Source organism: Thunnus maccoyii, chromosome 14 (genome assembly GCF_910596095.1).
Source record: "Thunnus maccoyii chromosome 14, fThuMac1.1, whole genome shotgun sequence".
Taxonomy (NCBI): Eukaryota; Metazoa; Chordata; class Actinopteri; order Scombriformes; family Scombridae; genus Thunnus; species Thunnus maccoyii.
Genome location: NC_056546.1, coordinates 22,333,395 through 22,358,117, shown reverse-complemented (window position 1 = coordinate 22,358,117; position 24,723 = coordinate 22,333,395). Strand labels below are relative to the sequence as shown.

Genomic DNA, 24,723 nt, shown 5'->3' with positions numbered 1-24,723 from the left:
TCCAAGCAGCAATGAGTCAGCTGCATATAATGTTTAAAATGTCTAGAAATAATGTTTTAAAAGGCATTTGATTCAGACATACTGGACTGTGATTTATGCTGCCTTCTCACTGTATTTTCCCTGCTCTGCAGAGGCCAAATGGCACATCCCATCCACCAAGATCCTGAACCCTCTGAAGCAGAGAGAAGGAAGCAAAGACTCGCCCAACAAGCTGTCCAGGGTAAATGTCCGAGAGGCTTTGATTTCTCTTCTGATAGAAGCTGCCCGTGTGACATTTAGTAGAAGTGTTTTGGACTTCATTGGCAGGGTATTTTTGAAGGGTACAGTGTTTAGACTTTAAAACAGCCTGTGTGTGTGTGTGTGTGCTGTGTTTGGAGTGTTTGCCACTGCCCAACTCACTCCACATCGGTGTTTGAATCGCGGTGAGGTCGGATTGCCCTTGTTTATGGGCTTTGCAGCAATCAGTAGCTCAATTGGGGTGTTCAACCTCATGTCATCCCCTCTAGCCGCTCTTTGCACTTTTCACTTTCTCATCAGCATGCTAATGGGCACCTCATCTCATCACTGTTTCTAGATGTCTCACACTTTCCTAGGACACATTTTCCTTGAAGGTTGAATATATTAAGTGAACCTCTCATTTCCCCTTTCTCTATATGCTCCTCTCTCTCGTTTATCATTTTTTTGGGGGGGCCTCATATACAGTCTCTCCTTCCCTCTTCCTTTTCCCTTTGATGCTGGAGGCTGGCACACACAGCTGACAACATCTTTCAATGCTTTTAGCCAGTGTTGCATTAACCCGGGCCCAGTGGATAAAAATTTAAACCATTCTCTCGGCACTGTGTGTCCCTAATGCACTGAGCTTGTTTTTTCACATCAGAATAGCTGTTTTTGATGTGATGTGATTTAAGTCGCTTCCATGATTTAGCAGTGTTTATTATAGCGTAATGGAGAAACCTGACAGGTCATAATCCTGAGTTTATATTCTCAAATTAAGCATCACAGTGTCCCCCCTCAACTAGAGGCCTGTTTTTCAAGGCAACAAATAGAGATGTAAGGCTTCTGATCTACTTTGAGGATACTCTGAAGCCAAGTTGGCCTGAACTTGAATCTCTCTGATATTCCTCCGCTCAGCTTTCTGATCAAACCTCAGTGAAATAGTTCACAAATAGATTATATACCCTTTTTTAAAAATGATTTAGGTGCCAGATCATTTGGATTTTTCATGTAAGTGCCAGAATTTGAGACCCCACAAGTGTGTGACATTCAGCATATCCTATTTTTATTCCTTCCTGTTACTGTCAACTAGCCTGACTGTATCATCAGCCTCAAGAAAACTAGCTGTCGCCTCAGTCAGGGACAAATGAACATTTGATGTAGCCTGATGGGTAGACCCCTACCCTCTGGCACGCCTAGCATGTTAAAACAACTGTAAGAATTATTTGCAGCTGCTGTTTGACCTCTCCTGATTTACTGTGTTTCTTTCTCCTTCACCCCTCTCACTCTCTCTTTTTCTCTACACCAGACGGGCGATAAGAACTCAAGCCACTCAAGTAGCAACACTCTCTCAAGCAACGCCTCCAGCAACAGCGACGATAAGCACTTTGGCTCTGGAGACTTGATGGACCCGGAGATGTTGGGCCTCACTTACATCAAAGGAGCATCCACAGACAGCGGCATTGACACTAATCCCTGCGTGGCCCCTGGGGCCCGGGTGTTACTGCAGGGCAGGGTGGGGGAGCAGGGACACCCCTGGGTATCAGAGCACCATGAAGATGGGGCATCAGAGGAGGATCATGGGAAACTGTACCTTCCGCAGGGCTATGCTTCTGCCATCATGTCTAGTCATGTGACGGAGGGCAGCATTGGAGACCTGAGCGAGATCTCCTCCCACTCCAGGTACTGTGCAGAGACACCATGTGTGTTTTAATTAAACTTTCTCCCCTCAGTTAAGATGTACTGCAATCATCTGCTGTTTTGCTGCACTGTGTGTTTTAAGTAATAAAAACCTTGTCTAGGGTCACGATACAGACGGCTGACAAATTAAAGAAAGAATCTGTAAACATTAGAAGAGAATGTAAATGCTTCCACACAGGGCATGAGGAGGTCACTGAATGGTTTTATGAATATGAAAACAATGTGAATCATATGCTGCAGCCTACGCAGTCCTCAGATCTCAACCCAATTGAATACCAATGGGAGATTTTGGAGTGATGTGTTATACAGTGCTCTCTAAAACCATCATCAAAACACCAAATGAGGGACTGTCTTTTGGAAGAATGGCAGTAGAGTTTCAGGAAGCAGTGAAGCTTTACTGGTGGTGGCCCAACACCTTATTAAGGCAATTTATGTTTGTTTTTACCTTAATTTGTCACCCATTGTACACTCCTGCTAATGTCAATAGTGACTCTGATGTTTTGTCTTCTCTGTGGGCAATTACTTGATTCTGTTGTGGCCTAATTCTAGCATGTCGGGTCATTGATTTGCCCGCTGAGGAAAATCACACCCTTTTCATGGTTTATAGATCCTAGCACAATCCACTGTGTTCAAACATGTGAATGTACTGTACATTCAGACGTATGCCACCACCACCAACCTGTTATCTCTTCTGTCAAACACACGCAAAGAGGCAAACACATGCACAAAAGGACAGTTGCTGGCTGTTAGCTGACCTTTTCACCCAGCCATGCTCCCTCACACCTGACCCACAGCCTGACTCATCCAGCTGTGCTGAGGCTGGCAGGTGGGGCTGCTGTCAGGCTGGAGCAACATGGGGGGTTTCATCACACCGTCGTCCAAGTGCTCCTCACCAGACTGGGGCCCATCTGGGAAAGTGGAGGGGTGTCAGAGAGGGTTGGCCCCACAGCCACTCACAGTCTGTCTTTATGAAATAGAATGGGTATCTATTTGTTTATGCCATACAGGATTATGTTACCACAATCTGTTCAGATCATTGACCTGTTTGGGAGGCGTCAGAACTGTCCACTCCAGGATATCATTCAGAAATGAGGATAGAGCCCATGCCATCACCTTGACTACTCCGATGCTTCCCACCTTTTATGTAATGGTCTTTGACACCAGAGTGTCATCTGAACAAACAGTGAAGCAGCAGGAGCACATTATGCAGGGTGTGGCCCCAGATGGTCATGAATATGGAAACGGTGTATGTAGTGCCTCCAGCTAAAGCCAACTCAGATGTCTCAAGGTATTTTAGGGAAATGTTTTGTGTTTGCTGAAAGTTTTCCAGCAAAACCTGGCATCTTAACGAACCAATCTCAGTCCAGTTGAAGGACTAACAGCTGAATCTTTACCTGGCAGGGGACATAGAAGACAACATGCCTACCCTCATATCAGTGATGTGATGAACAGGACATCACAGTAGATTCTGAAGGACTTCTGAGAATTGCAAATGACAATGTTCGTAAAGAAGAGCAAAGAAAGGCACTTTCATGTCATTGTCAACTGTGACAATTTCATTTTGCACTTCATCAGTCTGCTGTTACTGGAACAAGGATGTAATATCAGGATATAGAAATATTCTAAAACTTTTCACAAGGCTGAAATAGTAATCATAGACAAGGAAATAGCACATAACTGCATGTGAATCAAATTGATTTTGAGATATAACATATATAAAATCAACCAGAAACAGAAAATTAATTAACGTTAATTTTTATAAAATTTTTAGCAGCTGAAATATCACAAAAATATTAAGGATGTAGAAATGTGCAGTCTGTTTCCTATATTTATTTTTATTTTTTATCATAATTTGGTTTATCACAAACCACTTACCTCTAGTGGTATCATACATTTTTTTATTTTATTTTTTAAAAATTTTTTGATGCTATGAGCACCACAGATCTGCAGAAGGCATAGCAGCAGATATCTAAAAAAAACCCCGGCAAGTACAACTGACTATATACCACTGGGAGTAAGTGGGAAAATATGTCTCTTTGTGGTTTTAATGCACTGACCCTTTAATCTGGTTTGTCAGTTGATATTTGACTAAATATTGAAAGGACAAAGTTCAGCAGGCACACGCACATGATAGACTAGATTTGAGTCATCTTGCAATGCAGGCTGGAGGTCATAATGGAAATAATGTCATCCTGTCAAAGCCAACAGCAGAACTGAGCTATTAAGAATGATTTTTTAGTTAAAAATCATCCTATTAGGTTATTTCTCAAGCTCTGAGCTAGCTCTCTTGCTGGCAGCCTTTCTCATTTTTTCATTATTGATGTTTGTTTATGCTTTCATGTTTTTTTCTTGTATTTTCAAATCCATTCATTTTATGGTCACTTTTGAGTTACATTATGCTTTATTTTCTGCTGTCTGGTCAGTGGCTCACACCACTCTGGCAGTCCTCTGGCACGTGGTGCCAGATACTGTATGTCCGCTGACTCCTCCAAGGTGTACACCATCCCCCAGACCAGCAGCTCAGGCTCAGGGCCGGGGCCAGAGCCGGGGCCAGGGCCGAGCTCAGAGGCATGCGGACAGACACGTACACAGCCCGGCTGCAAACCCCCAGTGGGCTTGAAGACGACTGATGATGATGATGATGATGATGATGATGATGCTCACAGCACTGAGGGACCTCCCAACATTTCAGAGTGTGGGTGAGTGTGTGTGTGTGAGAACGAGATAGAGAATACATGGGAGACGCATGAGAACATCACCAAATACAGTCAGACCACAAAAACAGAAAAGTTTGATTACAGATCTAAGCACACTTAGACGCCCCCCCTCCTCTCCATCCACCCACCCGGTGTGCATAAAAACTAGCCTTGATTGAAGCCGACAGCCACAAAATAAATAAGCTCAATGAAGCCGCAGACATAATACACTTGGCACATGTCACTTCTGGTTATTGATCGTTCCCGTGAAGCCAGGTCCCCATGGACTACCAGACTGAGGCTGGGATGAACTCCTACCAGGTCAGCATCTCTGCTGGGAGCCGAGTAGAGATCCACACACAGCAACACACTGCTGTCGCACATACAGCCCAAGGACACCAGCCACAGAATAGCCTCTAGAAATGTTACAAGGGAAGATGTATGTATCCAGTTGCTCAGCCAGGTTGAGAACGTATATACTCTCCACAGACTTTATACAAGCAATGACGACTTGACTGTATCTGTCTGATGTGTCTGATGATTAAATGGTTTGCTGTAAAGAACAGAGAGCCATCGATGGTAAAATTGAAACACAGCTTTCATTTTCTCTGTGACTGTGTGTGTGTGTGTGTGTGTGTGTGTGTGTGTGTGAATGTTTGTGTGAGGGCTCAGGGCATATTTTGTAGGAGAGAATTTGAGATTTGCCCTGGAAGAAACCCCCTGCTCTAGCTCCCAAGTAATTTCATTTAGACTGTGAAATTTGCCACTTAAGGGCTGTGTGATTGATCGCATGCACTGAAGTCATCTTCTGCCGACTTATGAAAAAGCTCTGTAATTCAGTTACCCTCCCCATTGTTTGTTTATATATTCCTACAGTTTTATTTCGTCTTACATAACCGTGCCTCATGATAAATGGCCTAATATTACTCACAGATATTGTTCTAACATAATGAAGTTTCTATTCCCCCCCTCTCTAAAAAGTTTTCTCATTTGCTCTAACACTGTATGTAATGCAGGATGTGTAACAATGCTCCTAACCCTTGGCTCTTTCTTTCTTGCTTCTGCTTCTTATTCCAGAGGAGCGGAAAGCTTGTTAGCATTCCTTCTCAAAATGCTGTCTGAGCGTTCAAGGTACACAGTCAAAGTCAAAGTCAACCCCGTGGCCCTGATCTGACCCAGCCTGCTCCCCCACACGCCCTTTCCCCCTTTGTCCCAGACCACCGCCCACTCCCCTCTCATGGCAGGTCTAAAGTGCTGGCCTTGCCATGTGGCACTTGCTGGGAGTCGAGGGCAACCAGCTGTGCATCAGTGGCTGTGACATTTCTGCTGTATCTCCTACGGAATCCTGCTGCTGCTCACCCAACAGTTCCTCATGTCAGCCCTTCATCCAACACACTATAGAGTATCTCTAATAATGCTTCCCGGAAAATAATACATAAGCAAATTTCTACAATTTCTTCAAAATAAAATGTGAATCAGTGTATGTTTCCATCAACTACCTTTATACAAATATATTTGCAACAATTTGTTAAGAACACATAATTAATCAAGCACCAGTAACTGATATATCATGGCATTTCATGCTGCTTCCCACCTAAGATGAATGAATTATTCTCTTTTGATCCACATGTTCCCTGTGGTGATTTTATCAGCCATGATGGTGACAGAATGGGGGGGGTGACATGCAACGAGCCACTCCACCTGGACCCAAACTGGGGATATCGTGGTTTCGTGCACCCCAGACACCTTTACTCTTTTTATTCTTTATTTTTTTGGCCTTTCTGGTGGAACAGAGGCCCCAAAGGTCGTGTGGCAGCATGACATGAATGTTTTAACTACAGCAGAATGAGCAGAAGAACTTACAACATTGAGGCGTATTTGAAAAGTCTTTTTCAGTGAGCCTTTATTGCATATTTTCTTTTCATAAAAGCTTTTTTTTTAAGAATTCTGTTTTTTGTTTTTTTTCCCCAAATTTCTGGCATGTCTGGCATTGAAAATAAGTGTGACAACAGGTCGATTGAAACATGACTTCTTTGTCTCACACCCACACTCAGGACCTAGTGGTAAATACCACACGTTGTCTGTATTAACAGTCAGTCGCTCACAGTAAAATAACCTTTAATTGTAAAGATTAAGACTTTATCATTGTTGCAATCGTCCCCTAATCAAGTATCGATCATGTAAGAACGAATTGGACCAGAGCTAAGTAGAGATTCACAGGGAAAAGAGGGGTTTTTCCCCTACACTTTTAGCCCCATGCTGAAGAGTCTTCTGGAAGCAGCCCTTAGAATAGCACTGTTGCTTTTGAACCAGACATCTCATGAATCAGTCAGAATGCATCTGGCAATTTTCAGTACCAGTCTATGTATTTAGGGCTTGGTTGCCATGGTGCTAAACAGCTTAAAACAGGGCATCTCTCAGTAATAGTGTCTCCAGGTAACCATTGCAGCCAGGTTGTACCATCGTCTAGCCATCTAGCAAATCCCCCTGCAGCCATCTAATGCCCTGCCAACAGCACTCCATGTGTCATGCTCACAGGCTGCTCACCTATAGCAGACGTCTCACAGCCACAACTTCACCGGCCAGGTCGGTCACATCATCTCTGCACTGTAACTCCCCTCAAACACTCAAAACCCTCAAAAATATTTAAACATCCTGTGAAAATACCCCCCTGACAACCACCACAAAATAAAACATGTCACCTCTTGTGGGTCCTTCTCCAACCCTGTCTAACAGCTCTCATGTCTCCCACTGTTGTTGTCTGAACACTCCTCTAGAGTCCATGGTTTGCACTCGTCTCTGGATGTAATTTCTGTTCAAAACCCTCTTTTTTCCTTCCTTTCTACCTCTCACAGTGCTTGGCTATGTTCCTCACAGTGTCTTTAATCATGGGTTTGGCAGAGTGAGATGGGACAGGTAGGGAGAGGAAAAAAATCCCTCCCTAGCTCCCTCTCCAACTCCGTTACCCTACGTTCACCTGACTAGCATGTAACAGAGGCACCTGATGTTGGCATGCTAAGACAGATCAACCTGATCCCTTTGTGTGATACTGACATTATTTCCTAAATAGATGGGCTACCTCTGAACCCAAGCTGTGACGGCCCAAGGCCTCCCTCGCAGGATGTGACTTGCATGACCCTTCTGATGAGCTCCGCTCTTCTGTGCCCTCTGTATCGTCTACAGGCAGCTGTATGCACAGGAGGCTGCCTGCCGGCTCCAGGCTACTGAACGGGATGGAAAATCACTGCAGAGACTTTCAAAAGAGGAATACCTTAAAATGATGCTGCCTGACAGCCCGCCAGGAGAAGACAGGAGTCGGAAGGTGAGGTCACGAACTAACCTCTAAATTGCACAAACTGTGATGTTCTGTACAATGCAAGGACACACAAAACCTGTTGAAACTGTAATGTAGTCATTGATACCATGACAACATGGCATTGTAAGGATCTTGTGCTTGATATGGATAAAAACCCTAAGGCTATTTTATCATGCTGACAAACAGGCGTACATACAAACCTTGAACCAGAGCAGATAACCTCTTGCTGGGAAGCGAGAAAAAGCAGGACAAACATCTGCTGCCTATCAGCTGGCCCTGCTGCTGAGCACCACAGCTGATAGGCTCCTCTCTCCCAACACAAGACCCTTTCAGTCCCCATTGACTGGCACTGAGTGTTTGGTTAATTTAATTTAAAATGGGGCCTGAGTTTGCTCAGTCGGGATGTCATGGATTAAAGGCAGGAAGTTGCAGAGAGTGCATCGATGTTTGATGTTCCTGGGTCCTGCAGACTCTATTAATTGCATCTTCATTTCCCCCTGCCGTCCCCCATCCATTATCTACCAGGAAGGGACCCTGGAGACATACAAATGGGTTATTTTTGGATGCTGCTCAATTCTAGTACACATGCACTTCATTCCTGGAGAAGAGAGACACAGCCATGTCCTCTGGCACAGGCAGTTCTGGTCCCTTGCATAAAGCAGCTCAATGCACTGATTAGCTTGTCTTGCTGTTGTGTACCGGGCTCACTGTATTTAAAATGTGGTGCTTACAAGAGAACAGTCTAAAATGAAAGCAGGTGTATAGGGGCTGCGCTGTGATTTCCCTTCATTTGATTCCATTTTGTTTCCCAGAGAGAAAGAAAGCAGCACAGAAGTACACAGCGCTGCTTGTCGGATTCAAAGAGCAGTATGGCCTTTGTTGTAATCTCATTCTCCAGTCTGATTCAGTGCAATAATACAATATGTGGAAAAGCAATCTGGGAGAGCGATGCATGAGAGAGGGCACAGAGCCAGACACTCAAACCATATACACATCTGATCCCAATGAACACATACTGTTCTTTTCTGGGAGCAGCTTCTCTTGCCCAGCTTCTCTCTGCATGTTTTCAATCATCAGCTGGCACACAGAGGAATCAAATTACAGTAATGATAATGTTGGAAACATCATTCATTTATATATAATTTAATATAGTCTGACTTGTTTAATCTCAGAAGTAATCAAACAGAGTATACAGTAAAGGTTAATGTGTGTGTCATTTCCGGCAGTCACCCGATGCCATTCTTTGTGTTGGTGAGCAGGTGCGGAGAGATTTTCCTTGCCAGCTACGTTGTCCGCTGGGACGCCCTTCCAGAGACAGACAGGCTATTGTGTGGCTGACGTAAAGGAAAGGCCGTTCACAGTTTATTCTCCCACAACGTTCCTCCTTTGAACCTCCTATGGGAAAGAAAAACCCATCTGAATAGGTGGTTGTCCAACACATCCTCCCAAGTGGCACGTCAAAGGGCTCCACATGCCGGTTGTTGTCTTTGTTCGGCGCGGGCAGTGAGGAAAAAGTCAGGGAAATCAGGAAAAAATCTAGGTGGATGTGTCACTGCTGCATCAACTGATAAGAGCTTGTACAAAAGACATAACATCAAATACATTACAGGGTGAGAATTGTTGCCAGCTGAGACAGATTTAGACATACTGAAACTGTCAATAACATTGCAGGTATGATTAATACAATATTTTCTGTGCAATGTGCACAGCAGGTTCAGCAAAACAGTGCCAAAATGTGTTCTGAGAGACATGTTTGATGCTGTAGATGTAATAAATAGATGGCTTCTGAAAAACATTAAGCCCTATTGCAAATGGTTTCATTTGCCGTGACTTTAGTGAGCTCTAAATCTGTGCTATTTTTGCTTTATATGAAAGAGCAGCAAATCCTGTTTGAAGTTGTTTTGATGAGCGAGAACCTTATGGGGTCTAATCTTGTAAAGTCGGGAGGAAAAACTTGCAATAAGACACAACCTTGTTAAGTTAAAGGCCCTGAGATGTTGAGTATATGTATGTTTCTTTGAATTCCAGTGTATCTCAGCTTTAAAGACGTACTAGATGTTTGTTAAATTCTCACCGTGGGATTTGTGGTAGATCCGTCTTTGAAATGGAGATGGCTGGGTGTTGGCTTGCCGGGATACCAGTCTAGTGTTGGTTACAGCTGGGAAGCCGAAGGCAGACATTTTACCCATCTGGCCAATTGCCCCACATATCATTTGTGGCTACTTTTGATCCTGCAATATTTATGTAAGCTAAATGGGACAATGATGGATTGAATTGGTCTTTGTGGTTTTGTGTGTTTGAACAGGAGATCCTCTGTCAAATTTCTGGCCACAGACATGAAACTCTAGTATCTCTGCAGCGGTATCCAACAAATTCTCCTCCATGCACGATGAACAACCCCTCAGGACAATGCTGCTTTTCAAACCCTCGCAGCTTTTGTCATTGTTCATCCTGACCTTGTGTTCCCTTTTGACCTCTGTTGGCCTCCATTAGTCTGTAGATTCTTTGTAATATGAGTCTTATTCTAGAGAGTACACACAGTACATTACAGTACACCCACAGCTTGACTGAACAATATTCATCAGTCTTTGTCTAGTTTGTAAACAAGGAAACAAAAGAGAATATATACCAGGCCTTTTCACAAAATGATACTTTTTATTAGAGCCCTGCATTAGTTCCTCTATTTATCTGTATTGATTATTCCTAATAATAGCACAAGCTTGAGTCTAGTTAAGTACTCACTCTTTTTTTCTTCTTTCTGCTTTGCTCTACCAATACATTCTTCTATTCTAGTTTTATGGCTCACATTAAGCTCAGTGACTATTGGCTGCCACAGCGCAGTGACCTCTGTCACCACCTATGCCAGCCCCTGTTCCCTGTTTTTCCCACTCTGCCAGACACTCTCCAGCTGTGCTCAATCCATCTGCATTTCCCTGTGAGCAAAGACTGTAATTGATTCCTGACACTGTTCCCTGATGTTCCCTCCTTGCCCACCCAGCTGCCCGCTCGTGTAAACCCGCTGTGCAGGGGAAAGGCAAAGCACTGGCAAGGTGCTGACAGGAGGGCGTCGCCGGGGGCTTTGGAGGGGATTGGCCCCGTGCGTTGCATTGTTTTGACAAATTGTTCTTCTCTTCTCTCTCTTTCTCTCTCTCTCTCTTTCCTTTACCTGCTGTCTTCACTCAGGTGTCAGCGATGGGCAGTTTGTCACCGCGACGCTCCCTCTACCGGACGCTGTCGGACGAGAGCGTGTGCAGCAACCGCAAGGGCTCCTCCTATGCCAGCTCGCACAGCTCCATGCTTGACCAAGCCATGCCTAACGACATCCTATTTAGCACCACCCCACCTTACCACAGTACGCTGCCTCCTCGCATGATTCACAACCAGGGAGCATCCAACCTGAGGAGTGAGTACAGACAGTCACTTGGCAAGCTTGGAACAAAAGAAACCAACTAAGACACCTAAAATGTGCACAATACTTACTTCACCACAGAGAAGCTGCTTTAAAGAAAACAAACAGAACTCTCAACAGTCTTATTAAAATCCCTCTTAGAGACAGAAGGCTAATGTAGACTTTCTCTGCATGTTTTTCTTGGATTATCATTCCTTCTCTCTTACACCAGATGAGAGCCAGGATATAGATACTTCTTTGAAGAGCCACTTGTCTCCTACCAATATGATTAGCACAACTGGTACACACTTCAGCGACACTCCTCAATATAGCCAACTAATTGGAAGTGGGTGAGGCGGTGTGCAAGTTGCAAGGGGCTTGCCGCTCCGACTGCATTAAGCAGACACCTGTCACTACCGGCTAGTGCTCCCCCCCTCTACTGTTCTCACAGCATCCACTGAATATGCATTACTGATGAGAGGTGTGATGTGTCCTGCCTGCACCATTGCAGGCGTTTAAGATCTCTGACGTGAACATGCCTATTTTTCCACCAGTGGTGTCACAGTGTCTGTCATACATGATGTTTCATTCACTCATCAGTCCCTGCCTGCCTCCCCTCTCTGTCCCTCCTGTCTCATTTTCATTCCGCTCCTCACCCATCTCCGGCTGGCCTTGTTACATAGAAAACGGCTTTTGGAAAGATGTTTTTCTCTTTAGCGTCTTCTGGCTGTCAACCTGATGGATTCCTGATTGTTTTGAAGGGTAGTTGAGAACACAAGGCTCTCTCTTTCCCTCACTGAAACAGCCCAATTTGGTAAACAGTGAATCACTCAAGCTCCAAGACGCTGGGTAAATTGAAAGGAGAGTGTCAGCATCACCTCAAGCTTTCTCGGTCTCTCTCTCTCTCTCCGCTTCTCGACTCATGCTTTTCTAAATGCCTCTCTACAGAATGGGAGCTTGTTTATTGCATTCCCTGTCTTTCAGGGCTAAGAGGGAGGGTGGGTGAGAGAGACAGAAGGAGGGAAAGGCGATATTGATTGAAACATGAAGACATTCACTTAGACAAGTCATTTATCACCCCTCAGACAGCGTCGCCTTGCGAGTGATATGCAGAGAAGGTGGTTCAATGTGACTCAGCCTATTGTGCTGTCACATATACAAAAAAAGCTTTCTTTTCAAAGTTAAATAGTTTGCAGTTAGAGGCATCCAGATTAGAATTGGACTTAGGTATAAGTATGATGGGATAGGAGCTATCTTACCAAGCATAGACTCAAGCTAGGTGTCCTCGATGTGCGGCTGGAGTTGGGTAAATATCATCCCTTTTGGCAGCGATGACAAGTGAGATTCCAGGTCAGTTTGAATAAATCCCCTGCCTAACCCCCCCTCTACGCCACCCACTCCTCTCCCAACCTCTCTTGTCTGCTCTGATGCAAGTTGATAGGCGACTCAGAGATCAGCCCTATAGTCAGGGCAGGCCTAGACACTGATCAGAGTGCCTGCCTGTCTCTGCAGATGAGTTTTGGTTCTCTGACGGCTCCTTGGCGGACAGGTCCAAATTCAGCGACCCGGGCCTCATGCCCCTCCCAGACACTGCCACGGGCCTGGACTGGTCTCACCTGGTTGACGCAGCACGAGCCTTTGAAGGTAACCAGCCTGGCTGAAGCTGCTGGCACCTAGTGTAACCCCCCCCTCCCCCTTAATGGCTGCTTAGCGTGTGTGTGTTTGTGTGTCCATAATCTGCAAGTGCTTCCTCGCTTGCATGTTTAGGTTTGTGTGAGCCGTGTGTTTGTGTTTCTTCTAGTGTGAAGGAGGTGACTTTTGGGAATCCTTTTGCTTTTTGCGCCTCTGCTCTGAGCCCTATTTGGATTCCCATCAAGCACTGTAACTTGGAAAAATGAGCCATCATTTCTCAGCTCAGACATGGAGCCAATTTTCACACCGTAACGCCAGCAGGTCGCCACTCAGGGAGAGTTCTTAAAGTGAAGCCTTTTACTATTAAGCTCTTGGGTTGATAGTTTGGGGTAATTTCAGCTCCTCTCTTGGCCTTCTGTCCATTAAGTCTGAATATGGCCCACTGGAAGGTGTGGGGTCTTTTTTTTCCTCTGTAGAACAGATATCTCATCTGGCCCCATCTGCTGATTCTCTCCATAGAAATAATTATGATTTATCATCTTTTTTTAAGGTAGAGTAGGACTTAGTAGTAGAGTATTTAATGAATTTATAAGGACTTCTGTTGTCTTCTCAGACAACATGAGTGATTGGTCCCTGTCAAAAGTGAAAGCTGTGTGTTCACACTCTATTGTCAGTTAATTAACATTGACACATCTCAACCACTTCATGGTCAGCATCATCACTTTGGTTCTTTTTTTTTTCCTTCCTTCAGGTTTAAGTACTTTCTCGACCACTCTCACGCCAGTGTATTCCCCATCTATCACGGAAATGCTAACATGCCATGAGTCTTTTTTTTTTCCACATGAACTCCGTCTGACCTCGAGACCAGTGAGCAGGCAATGTAGCATGTGACTGTTCATTTGTCATAATTAATGAATACTCTGTAGAGTTTCTTCTTTGATACATTTTCTGCTGCATAGCCCGCAGCATATCATTTAACAAGAGTGGAATCAGTGAAGATGATGCAGAGTCTGACTGGCAGCAAGAAGGCAGTTGACACGGCAGCCTAGCTGGCCCAGAAAAGCGCTGTGTAAACCTGAGCTTTGTTGCTGTGCAGAAAGTGGCTCCAGGCTGCCATTGTGTCTTGTATGTTTAACCAGCTCTGTTTAGAGCTAAGGGAGGAAGAAGTTTGCTGAGATGTAAAGCATTTCTAACATTTATAATCTTGGTTATGCGGATCTTGAGAGACTGCTCGTTTTCATGATGCAACAAAACTTACAGCATGTACAAAAAAACAGTGTGCAGATTGAAAAACTAATTGAATAATTAGTTTTTGTAAAAATTTTAGCCACAAAAACCTTTTGGTGCAATCACTGCAAAAGCCCTTTGCCAGCAGTTTGATATTTTCAATATTCCCTCACAAATAAATACAGCACAGTATGTTCGCTCGTATAGATTGTCATGTTTTCCCTTCAGTATAATCTATTTTTCTTTGATTTGCAGCCATTTGTCCAGTAAATCTGAACACCAGGTCACGCAAAAATGACAAGCTGCTTTTTTGCGCCTGTCACTGCTTTCCTAGAAGTCTTTAATCTTTCTGATGCAGCCATCGAATATGAGGAAAATGTTCATTCATATGCAAATGAAAGCTTGGTCTCCCTTTCCTGCCTCGTCTGAACAACCAACTCCAGGCTTGATCAGCTTTTGTCTTGGAGTGGATTAGCTTTCATTTGGGGGCTAAATTAATGGAAGGGTTTCCTTAATCTTTTCTATGAATATGCAGATCCTCCTATCTTTAGTCTCAGACCAAGGGCTTGAGAGAGAGAGTGGTTTCTAAAGAAAAGAGCATTACGCCTCAAAACTGAGCAGTCCCTAAGCGTAACATGCCAAGTTTGGGTTTTCCATGGGGCTTTGATTGAGCTTAAGGGCCTGATATGGTAAAACAAGCATGACTGGTGCCTTGCAGCTTTCTGGGATCCAGCCCATTAAGAGCCAAACAGCTGTCAGAGGAAACTCAGTGGGGTGAGGGCACTGGAGCAACACCCAGGGTACTTTATGTGACAGTCTAGAAATGCTCTGTTTACCACCTTGTTCCTTATTGTCTGGCTACAGATCGCTCAGTATGGGAGGACTGCCTACCGGTGTCCATGATAATGCTCTGCAGCGGTGCTTAAAACAGAATCATTCATTCATACAAAGCATGAATGAATCGCTCCATCCTGTCAGGAATGCATGCATGCGAGGGTGCTTTTTCTGCTCTATTTTAGTTGCATGTTGACTCCATGAAAAGCATTGTTGGAACACATTTCCTGTTTTTGATGTTAAGGGCAGATTATGACCTGTTACGTCACCTGTTCTGTCTCCAGACCAGCGCGTGGCATCTTTCTGCACCATGACGGACATGCAGCGGGCCGAGGCTCTGCAGATCTCAAGAGAGCTGACCAGACGGGTGGTCGAGGCGGAGGGAGCAGCACTGGAAGCGCAGTAGGTTTCACAGACAAATGCATGCAGAAACGCTCTAGCAGCAACTGAATAAATACCAGCTTCTGTATCATTCTGTCTTGTCTCCCTTGACAGCAGCTCCCCGTCCACACTGACTGGCAAAGTCAACCAGCTGGAGGTGATCCTCAGGCAGCTGCAGCATGACCTCAGAAAGGTAACTTCACATACATCAAATTAATTTCTTGCTTATGTTTTTGTTTTCTTTCACGTCAGCAAATAGTACATGTCTGTGTCACACGGTCCAGGAGAATAGACACTGAGTAACGGGTGCCCTGTGGTCTGTGTAATACAAACCCGTCCACTTAATTCAATATCCTGCTTCCTTTCCTCATTGTGTCCCAGGCCCAGCGTTTCCCCACCTCCACTAATGTGCATAAAATGGAGAGAGGAAATGCACTTTTATCGGAACAGAGAAATGGCTGCTTTGCCATGTTAATGCCTCCCATTTACACTGCGCTGACGAAAGACGGATGTGCTTGTAATTGCGGGGCTTTTATCAACCTCTTTTGTATCCATTTACTTTTGCCTCATGTCCCAGTGTTGATTGTGTGTGTGTGTGTGTGTGTGTTTTTGTGTTTAGGAGAAAGAGGATAAGGCGATGCTGCAAGAGGAAGTGCAACACCTGAGACAGGACAACATGCGACTGCAGGAGGAGAGCCAGACGGCGGCGGCTCAGCTCAGGAAGTTCACCGAGTGGTTCTTTCACACCATTGACAAGAAACCCTGAGAGAGAGACTGGCAGAGAACAAGAGGGAGATGGCCTTCACTCCTCCCGGGCACCCACTCAACTCCTACTTAAGATTCCCAGATGATCCACTGGCAAACAAACTTTAAAACAAACCATTACTGGCCCCAAGAGTAATGAAGACTCTTTAAAAAGCCCCTGCTTAAGAGACTTTACTGCAGCCCTGTGTGCAGAGACTTGCAACCCTGATCTGGACCTTTTTAGTTTTGGGATCCTCCTCTGTCTACGGTCCAGGGCTGTTCCTGACATTAACAGTTTCCCCATCCTGGCAAACGAGACTCTTGGGAAACCTCCTCATCTCCGGCGCTGGAGAGGAATTCAGAAAGGCAAACCCCCGGGGGCCCCCGCCTGAGTCCCTGGGATCTTCTTACAGTAGTGGAATGTAAAGCTCATTTACTGTAGTCAACATATAATCTACCTATGTATGTCACGTCAGTCTACTGTACTGTATACTCAGCTGTACTGTATCATACTGCGCACACTGTCACACAGCTGTTTCTGTGCCGGCCCTCATGGACGCAGGAAAGTAGAGAGGGTGAGGCGAGGAGGAGAGGAGGGGAGGAATGTACTGGACATAATGAAGTGGTACTTACTGTCTGCTTGCACCAAGAGGAATCCACATGTGGCGGTCTTGAAAAATACGGTGGGAGGAAAAATGAATGTAGCTCAACTGAGACCCTTTTTTTCTCTGGATTTCCCAAAGTCACTAAAGTTTCAAGGTTTGATGTTTGGGCCATTTTCTTTCACTTAATTCCACGTTTCTTTTCCTCAGTGTTGTAAATGTAGGGTCACATGGCAGTAATTTTGATGTTTAAAGGTGCTTTCCCCTACACACCTGTTTGTCAGTAGTTTCCATTCACTGTCACAATGTCCTAGCAATAACGAAGTGGTAGTTACGAAACTGTGTTTAAAAAATAAAATAAAATAAAAAGAAGTTAGCACAAACGTGAAGAGTTCCTGTTGAGAAGCAGTCGTATTTGACATGTATTGATAAACAGGAAGAGACTGTGCCTAAAACTCTTGGTTGTAAATGGATTGTTTCTCTTTGCTTTTAGTTCTCTTTTATAAACACATGCCTTGTCTGTGGCTCACTGATTAAAAAAAAAAAATCTGTGTATGAATGTGTGTATGTGTGTGTCTGAGTGTGTGTAGTTTATCACAGCAAAATGTGTTCTTATGCAGTGGTTTCTAGAGCATTAGAGCAAGCGCCAGTGAACCACACTTACAATGCCAAATGTGTTTATTTCTGTACATATCTGCCACAGAAGTGTCTTGTATTTAACACTATTATTTAAGCTTATTTAACCTAAAGTTGTTTATTTTATTAAGGGTATTTGTTTTATTTTGTTTTTTTTGGTTTTTTTTGTTGTTGGGTTTTTTTTTTCTGCACTAAGGAGAGATAAAGCTCTGTGTATGTTGTAAAGTGTGTAGCTTGCCAGGGCAAAAAAATATATATATTTAAATATATAAATGATGATTTTGGAGATTCCAACATTTGGATGCTGCTAGATTACAGTTTGCTGGTTTGTATGCTTTTAAAGATGTCTCTCTCCGTAAACTGTCTCATCCCTGGTGGGACACTGGTTGCTTTTTTTGTTTTTGTTCCATTTTTTGTTTTGTTTTTTTAATAAATGTAGTTGTAAAAATAATTGCTCCTTGTGCCTTTTTGTTAAGTTTCTATTGGCGGTATTCTTTTTTTTTTATCAATGAAACAGCGAATATAATTTACTTTATACAAAAGATAATGACGGCCCTACCCATCCCTCAACACACACAGACAAACCCAAATAATAACCAGACAGGTCTGAAAAAACATATGAAAAGGTTTACATTTTTCTGTCTTAAGGGAATAGTTTGACATTTTTGGAAATGTGCTAATTCACTTTCTGGACGAGAGTTAGCTAAGAAGATTGACACCACTCTCATGTTTTCATGCTAAATATGAAGCTACAGCCAGCAGTCCATTAGCTTAGCTTAGCGCAAAGACTGGAAACAGGGGGAACAGCTGGACCAGCTCTGTCCAAAGGTTAAAAAAAATCCGCCTACCAGCAACAATGAAGCACATTCATCAACATTTTATATCTTGTTTGTTAAATCCATTGAAAACCGACCTGACAACCACTTGGCAAATAAGTAGTGTGCTACATAAGATACCCACTTGATGTGTGAATCTATGTTTAATAATGGAATGATATGAAATAACAGTAACATGTAATAATTTGGGGGGGTGTATGCCTATATTAGAGCACGATAGTCCAGAGATAACAGGAAACGAGGGCAGAGAATTGTGGAGAAATCAGCCAAAGTTCTGTTCAGTTTGCTATAGTGAGATGATTGAATGGTGTTATGCTGGTATACAGTGAGCTTACAGATAAAGAGTCGGTCAGAGACAGTAAGCCAACCAAAGAACAATGGCAGGGTAGCACATTTATACAATGGGACCAAAGGCAGTGATCAAATAATATGCAAATACAGTTGTAGCCAATGGATGAGGCAGTTTTGCATTCAAACACCAGGGTCTGGTCTACAGTTTAAAATGACAAAGGGAATGATGAAGTCAAGCAATGATGAATCAGAGGAGGGGTAGGAGGGTGTTGCCAGAGGAACTTAATTAACACTAGGTAAACAATTGAACACTATCAGCAGGATATATCAAAGAATGGTATGCTAATTATTAAGTCTACACCGGTTAAAATGTGTATTCTTCATTAAAACATCTTTACTGAAGGTGATTATGGATTTCAACGTTAGGTTACCTGGTCCTTATGCCAAATGACACCTGTTCTCTAGGCTTAGACAAGAGATAAAGAGATAAAGACAAGAGATAAAGAGCTAGAGAGGTTTGGACAATGCCTTGGTTGAGCTCACACAGGAGAAAAAGAGATAACAAGCTTTTCTATGAGACTTCCTCATCCTCTATTTTGTAAACAGCAGGTGTGATAAGACGTACCAGTGGAAACATGAAATTATAATGTGTTTGTGACTTGATTCCCTGTGAGTTGATGTGCTTTAAATAAATGACAGATGTTGCTCTCACTGCAGGGACGGCAAAGGACCTGCTGAATAATTAATCACAAGCTTTTTTGGGTGCACAGAGAAAAACAATTAAATTTGTTTGTTACTTCCTGCATAAACCTCCAGCCCTGCTGCTGGAGTGTGGTCCAATCTCCTATCCTCTAGGGGCTGGTGGGTATGCAGCTGGTGCATTATGGGTAGAGCTAGTCTGTGCCACGTCTTTAGTGGTGGGTTTCGTTTTTTTAATTAGGCTTACCTGTGCGGGAGTTGGAGCCAGTTTCAGTTAGCATGTTTGAAATGGGTTTTTTTTTTTATTTTTGCGGCACCTCATGTTAGCAAAGTGTGTGTGGGAGCTTATGAAGCAATTTCATTGTAGAAAGAGGCTTCATCTGAGTGAAAATAATGTCTGACCACTCCATGAATGAATCTGGAGGTTATATTACCAGGCAGCCTGTCCTGACTCTCCTGGGAGGCTCATGATCTCTGTCTGACCTCTCCATCAGGCCACTCCACACCATGGTCATGTGCGCGTGGACGAGCTCCGCGTTTGGCTGCAAGCAGCATGCAGTGAGATGAGGTAGTTAATCTACGTGCGTGTGCGCGGTGCCAGAACAGCAGATGGGAGCTCGCACTGGCACAAGGCGCAAGTGTTGCCTGTTTCAAATGGAGGAGGATTCCAGGGTGTGTTATGGAGAGTAAGATGAGGAGTTTCAACCAGCGACTACAGAGAGAGATGCCAAATGACTTTGGCATCAGGGAAAACTGGAGATACATCACTGGACAGAGACTCTGTATGAGTGACGGGCCAGTAGGAACAAGGGAATATGAAAAACAAGCTGCAGCAAAAAGATGCATGGAGCCAATCCAATACTACAGTAACATGTTGGAATTTTATTAGCCTTGCAAAATATGCTGACAAGTAGTAAAGTTAGACCCAATCGAATCGGTTGAAAATCTCCTCTAACCAGATGGTGAGAGCTTATAGTCACGCAAACCACATTGATTTCTAATATTTGACTGTGTCAGCAGTTAAAGGAATGAACCTCGGCATTTCTCCTCCGCTCAGGAGCGGTGGTCATCCACTGCTACACAGATTGGCTGCTCATCACACATAATAGCATGTGACTGGGACACAGTTGTCCTGCTTCCACAGTCCCACAGCAGATGCTCCCCTGCTGTGAGTGCCACCCTAGTCAGGATCATGTTACCAAGAATAGGGCTCAATGTGCCCAAAGCACAGCTGGCACAGCACAGGGGCGGGGACAAGGGGTGGGGGGTCGATCAACTGGGTGTGGGTCAGCCTCTAGTTATTGCCTGTATTATATCAAATATCAGTATCAGCTATCAACTATCAGCTTCCCTATGGGTTATAGATTCTGTTTCTGTTGTATTACTGAAAAAATAAACTCTTGGATTGTAGGGAATTATTCATAATCCTGTTTATGTATTATTCAGAATGGCTGTTGCCTGTAATCCTTGGTTCAATAACTTAATACCATATTTTCCACTTTTACCAGAAAGTCAGATGTATACAGTATTGACCACCAGCCTGGTATTAAGCTCTGAGAACAGTGAAAAAGAAAAATTCAATAGGCTTGCCTTTGGTCTTGCCAGACAGTTACAAAATCTCAATTGTGTTGTGTGCCTGCGAGGCGTAACGGCAGGATTAGCTCTCTCACCTGGACTGCTTATCTGTGTAGCTCATCTCTCCTTTGCAGGCGCTTTGAAATTCCCTCTCACTCACTGGGGAGCTGCATCTCACCTATAACACAAAAGGCAGGAAAAGAAAAAGGGAGGGTGGTGGAGAAAAGGAAAAAAAGGAAGATCCTCCAAATCAGCAGACAGTCATCTCTCTTTCCCCCCTCCGTCTGCCTCCCAGGTCCCCACGGGCCATCACTATCTGTCAGTCAAGTCACAGGTGACCACCCTCTTAGCTGAACCTAGTGAAGGGCAACATCTTATAAGCCGCTTGCCTGCTTGGCCTCAATAGAAATCAGAAAGGGTAAAATAAAAACAAGGGGGGGAAAAAAAATCATTTTCCTCAAAGGTCATTGCTGGCAGAAAAACCCAGCAGAAACCTCAGCAAAGCTCAGGTGCTGTAGGCGTGTGAATAAAAGAAAGGCTCATGTCTTCTCTCTGAAGGCTCTGTATTCTCTGTGTTATTTCACTGCCAAATTAGATAAAGAGACAGGAACAAATAGATAAGACAGGGCTGCTGAATTATCTTCATTTGCCAAGATGTCCTTGTCTGTTGTCCTTTTCAGCCTCCGAGCAACGAGCTCTGCTATCGATTCTCAATCGGTTGCTTCCAGTGCAAACAGCCCCGGCTGTGAGGAGGCATTCAAGGCGCGGGGCAGGTGGGTGAGTGGGAGGTGGGTGGTGGCTAGGAAGACCCACATCTCTATGCTGATTTTCCTTTTTTTTTATATCTCAGATATTGATTATGCAAAGTTGCACTGGTCTAGCCTGACCTGTGTGGCTGAGTGGAGGGGTTGTTTTAGAGGGTCATGGGAATATTGATGTCTGGAGGGTGAATGGTAGTTGTGAGAGTGGGGGTGTATAGTAGTGAATAACAAACAACCCCCACTGACCCATCATCAGCAATAAAAGCTTAACTGGAGCCGCAATCGATCTTCAGTGTTAGAAGAGGAGATGCAGAGACACTGGAAGGTCAAACGCAAAGTGTGTTTGAGCCTTTCTCGTCAGCATTGTGAGCACAGTTAGTTTGTATCTGACATGACAGTAAAAACAGAGCGCAGACTCTGTCCATATGCAGCTAATAAGAACAGACCTATCATTATCTGCTGGCATGCATTGTTGAATATCTGCTTCCTGCTTGATGTGCTTTTCACCCTTTTGGAGTGATTTGTGCTTGATTTGAACTAGTCAACAGTAGAACATGTACAGTTATTTGAAACATGCCTGAAAATGTGGATCATCAGTGCATGAGAGTGTTCAGATTATGTCATTCAGGTGCATACCACAATGCACACCCAGTTTTTTCCATCTCAGTCTCACCATGTGCAGGGTTGTTGCATCCCCAAAAGAGCAGATGTTCATATTTTAAACTGTGGGACAGATGTAAAAAATATAATAAATGTCACAAAATGAGGTCATTTCCTTACAGTAAGTCTATAATCTCTTTTTCCATACGTTAAATGATTGTGTATGATCTAACGAGACAAAGAATCTAGAGGCATGCTTGCTAGCAGCTCAGTGAATCCTGCACTCAGCGGTACTTTTAAGTAAAATGCCAACATGCTCACAATGACAACAGGCTGATGGAATTCTAATGTTTACCATTGTTCTTATTTTGGCGTCTTAGCACATGTGTACAAAATTTTATGTAATGTATCCAACAGTTGTTGAAATATTTCAGTCTACATCAAAATGGCAGACCAAGCAATCAACATTACCATCCTTAGAGGCATCCTTGAAGTGTGGCTAAAAATGACCTTTGTACCAGATCGTTGTCAGTGTTTACATTCCCTAAAATGTTCTTGGATGAGTATTTATATCCCACGTCTCATCTTAAGCAGCTCACCTGAGGGATTTCTGCCTGTCTTCTCACATTCTCTCCCAGTGAAGATGAACTGGATTAGTGTCTCCTGCTTCACATGCCAGATGGTGACATTTATACGTCTTTATTCAGCATGTGAACAAAAGTAATACACGTTCATCTATGAGCCCCAATAAAACATAAAAAGCAGAAGATTTTGATTTGTGATTTTAATTAGTCTGCTTAATAGCAGGACTTTTATGTTCACCAGGAGCAATGAAGCAAACACTGAATATTGGTATTTTGCTGAATAGTTCATTAACCGGTTCAGTAAGTACAAATTAATGTTCCCTTCTTCCTCGCCTGGTGACAGCTCAGTTTATGATCTGGGAGAAAAAAACCCCACCATCACACCCCATTGTAATGAAGGATCAGTTTAGCTTAGATTACTCAGCTGAATTTGGCATTAAAATAACATGTGGTCAAAGACTTTCTGCATAAAAAAGTGTGTAATCATATATTAACCTGTTTAACTGCAAAACATTCTTTTATACTGTTAATTATTTAATACCGAGTTGTTATGTAAACTGGTATTAAAAGCATTATATCATTATACCCAAACACACAGTTATAAATGAAAATATAGGGCAAAATATAAAATGTAATGTAGAATTTAGTTTTAATTTAACATAAAGTTATTAACCTGCACAACAAGATAAACACATGACTGAATAATACTTGAGGTAAACACACACATCTGTGGACAACAAGTCCGACCTATGACCCGAGCAATTATTTTGCATCGATTGCTTATGCGATCAATAATGTACAACATAATAAGGTTGAATGTATTTGCATAAAACAGTGATCTCAAGACAACCTTTAATCTCAGTAAAAAAAACCTCTCGCACTCCGCTCCAATCCTCAGACGTGCAGTTGTGTGTTATTTACTTACTTACTTCCTCACAACTTATTTGTCTTTGTTCCCCCATGTGACATAACACTCTGACAAGTGCTCACCGTGCTGCCTGGGTAATTTATGTGTGTAATAACAAAAGTGCAAAGCTCCGGTGATCTATATGTCAAATTCGAGCAAGTCAGCTTTCAGTCTGCCAGGTCCCTGAGGAACGAGAGATTTTCGCATCTTCATCAATTTTACTACACCTCCATGTAACACGCCACTCAACTCCTCCATCCAGCTTTTGTATGCTGTATAGCATTCCGTCTGTATAATATTACTCTCTTTTTTCAGTACAATTTTCTACATCAATGCAAGTCATATTGCTTCATAGAATTTGTCACATTTTGAAGGTCATTTAGAAATGATCAAACAGATGTTTCTGACGCATCTGTACATAATTGGTATGACATTTTTTCCTTATTTTTTCATTAAAATCAAAATATGTCATGCTTTCAGGCCAGTAAATGATGCAAAAGATTGATTAACAGCTTGACAGCTAACAACTTTGCTGGCCTTTTTCTTTTACACGATACAGAAACAAACCTTGCAAAATCACGAAACAGAGCCTTTGATATTTTGTCGCTGTAAGACAATCCTTTTTTTTACGGAGACTTGAAGCAGGGGAATCTTCTGAGCTAACATGACGCGAGGATCAGAGAAGAATGGGATAGAAAGGGGTTGAGGATGGAGACACAGGTTTTTGTGTTCCTCTCTTTCTCCTAATGCTCAGATTAGTAACAAAGCCTGCCTCCCTTCCACTGCATTCCTCTGTGAAAAGGCATCTAGCCTGGATATTCTGCAGCCAAGGACAGACTCACTGATACAGAAAAAATGCTCCCTGTGAGCCTTCTTTTTTTTCCTAGTAGCACCTGCTTTTCTCCGGTTTGTGGTTACTGTAATTGTGCCCTTTCTCATGCAGCCACTAATCATCAACCTCTATCTGGGCACCATGTGACAGTGTCACTCTTTCTCCGGGGAGAGGAGAAAGAGTGACGTTAAGTGCGAGTGCAAGCCTTGTGGCTGCCTGTGTGTCTGTGAACAGCTGGAGGAGCTCAAAACACAACAACATCTGCAAG

At 43.4% G+C, this 24,723-nt stretch overlaps 1 protein-coding gene across 5 annotated transcripts in view; it reads left to right on the top strand.

Annotated features, from left to right (window-relative positions):
- LOC121911663 (signal-induced proliferation-associated 1-like protein 2) overlaps positions 1 to 17,815 on the top strand; it is an 87,130-nt gene extending 69,315 nt beyond the window's left edge. For 2 of the 5 annotated variants that reach the window (XM_042433365.1, XM_042433367.1), the window contains exons 13-21: positions 132 to 220; positions 1,523 to 1,896; positions 4,338 to 4,613; positions 7,794 to 7,932; positions 11,110 to 11,329; positions 12,827 to 12,958; positions 15,292 to 15,409; positions 15,503 to 15,581; positions 16,008 to 17,815. In XM_042433365.1, the coding sequence (XP_042289299.1) occupies positions 132 to 220; positions 1,523 to 1,896; positions 4,338 to 4,613; positions 7,794 to 7,932; positions 11,110 to 11,329; positions 12,827 to 12,958; positions 15,292 to 15,409; positions 15,503 to 15,581; positions 16,008 to 16,154 (1,574 nt within the window). In that variant the 3' untranslated portion in view covers positions 16,155 to 17,815. The remainder of the gene's footprint in view (positions 1 to 131; positions 221 to 1,522; positions 1,897 to 4,337; positions 4,614 to 7,793; positions 7,933 to 11,109; positions 11,330 to 12,826; positions 12,959 to 15,291; positions 15,410 to 15,502; positions 15,582 to 16,007) is intronic. The other 3 variants (XM_042433366.1, XM_042433368.1, XM_042433369.1) reach the window with 3 other exon arrangements.
- The last annotated feature ends 6,908 nt before the right edge of the window (positions 17,816 to 24,723 follow it).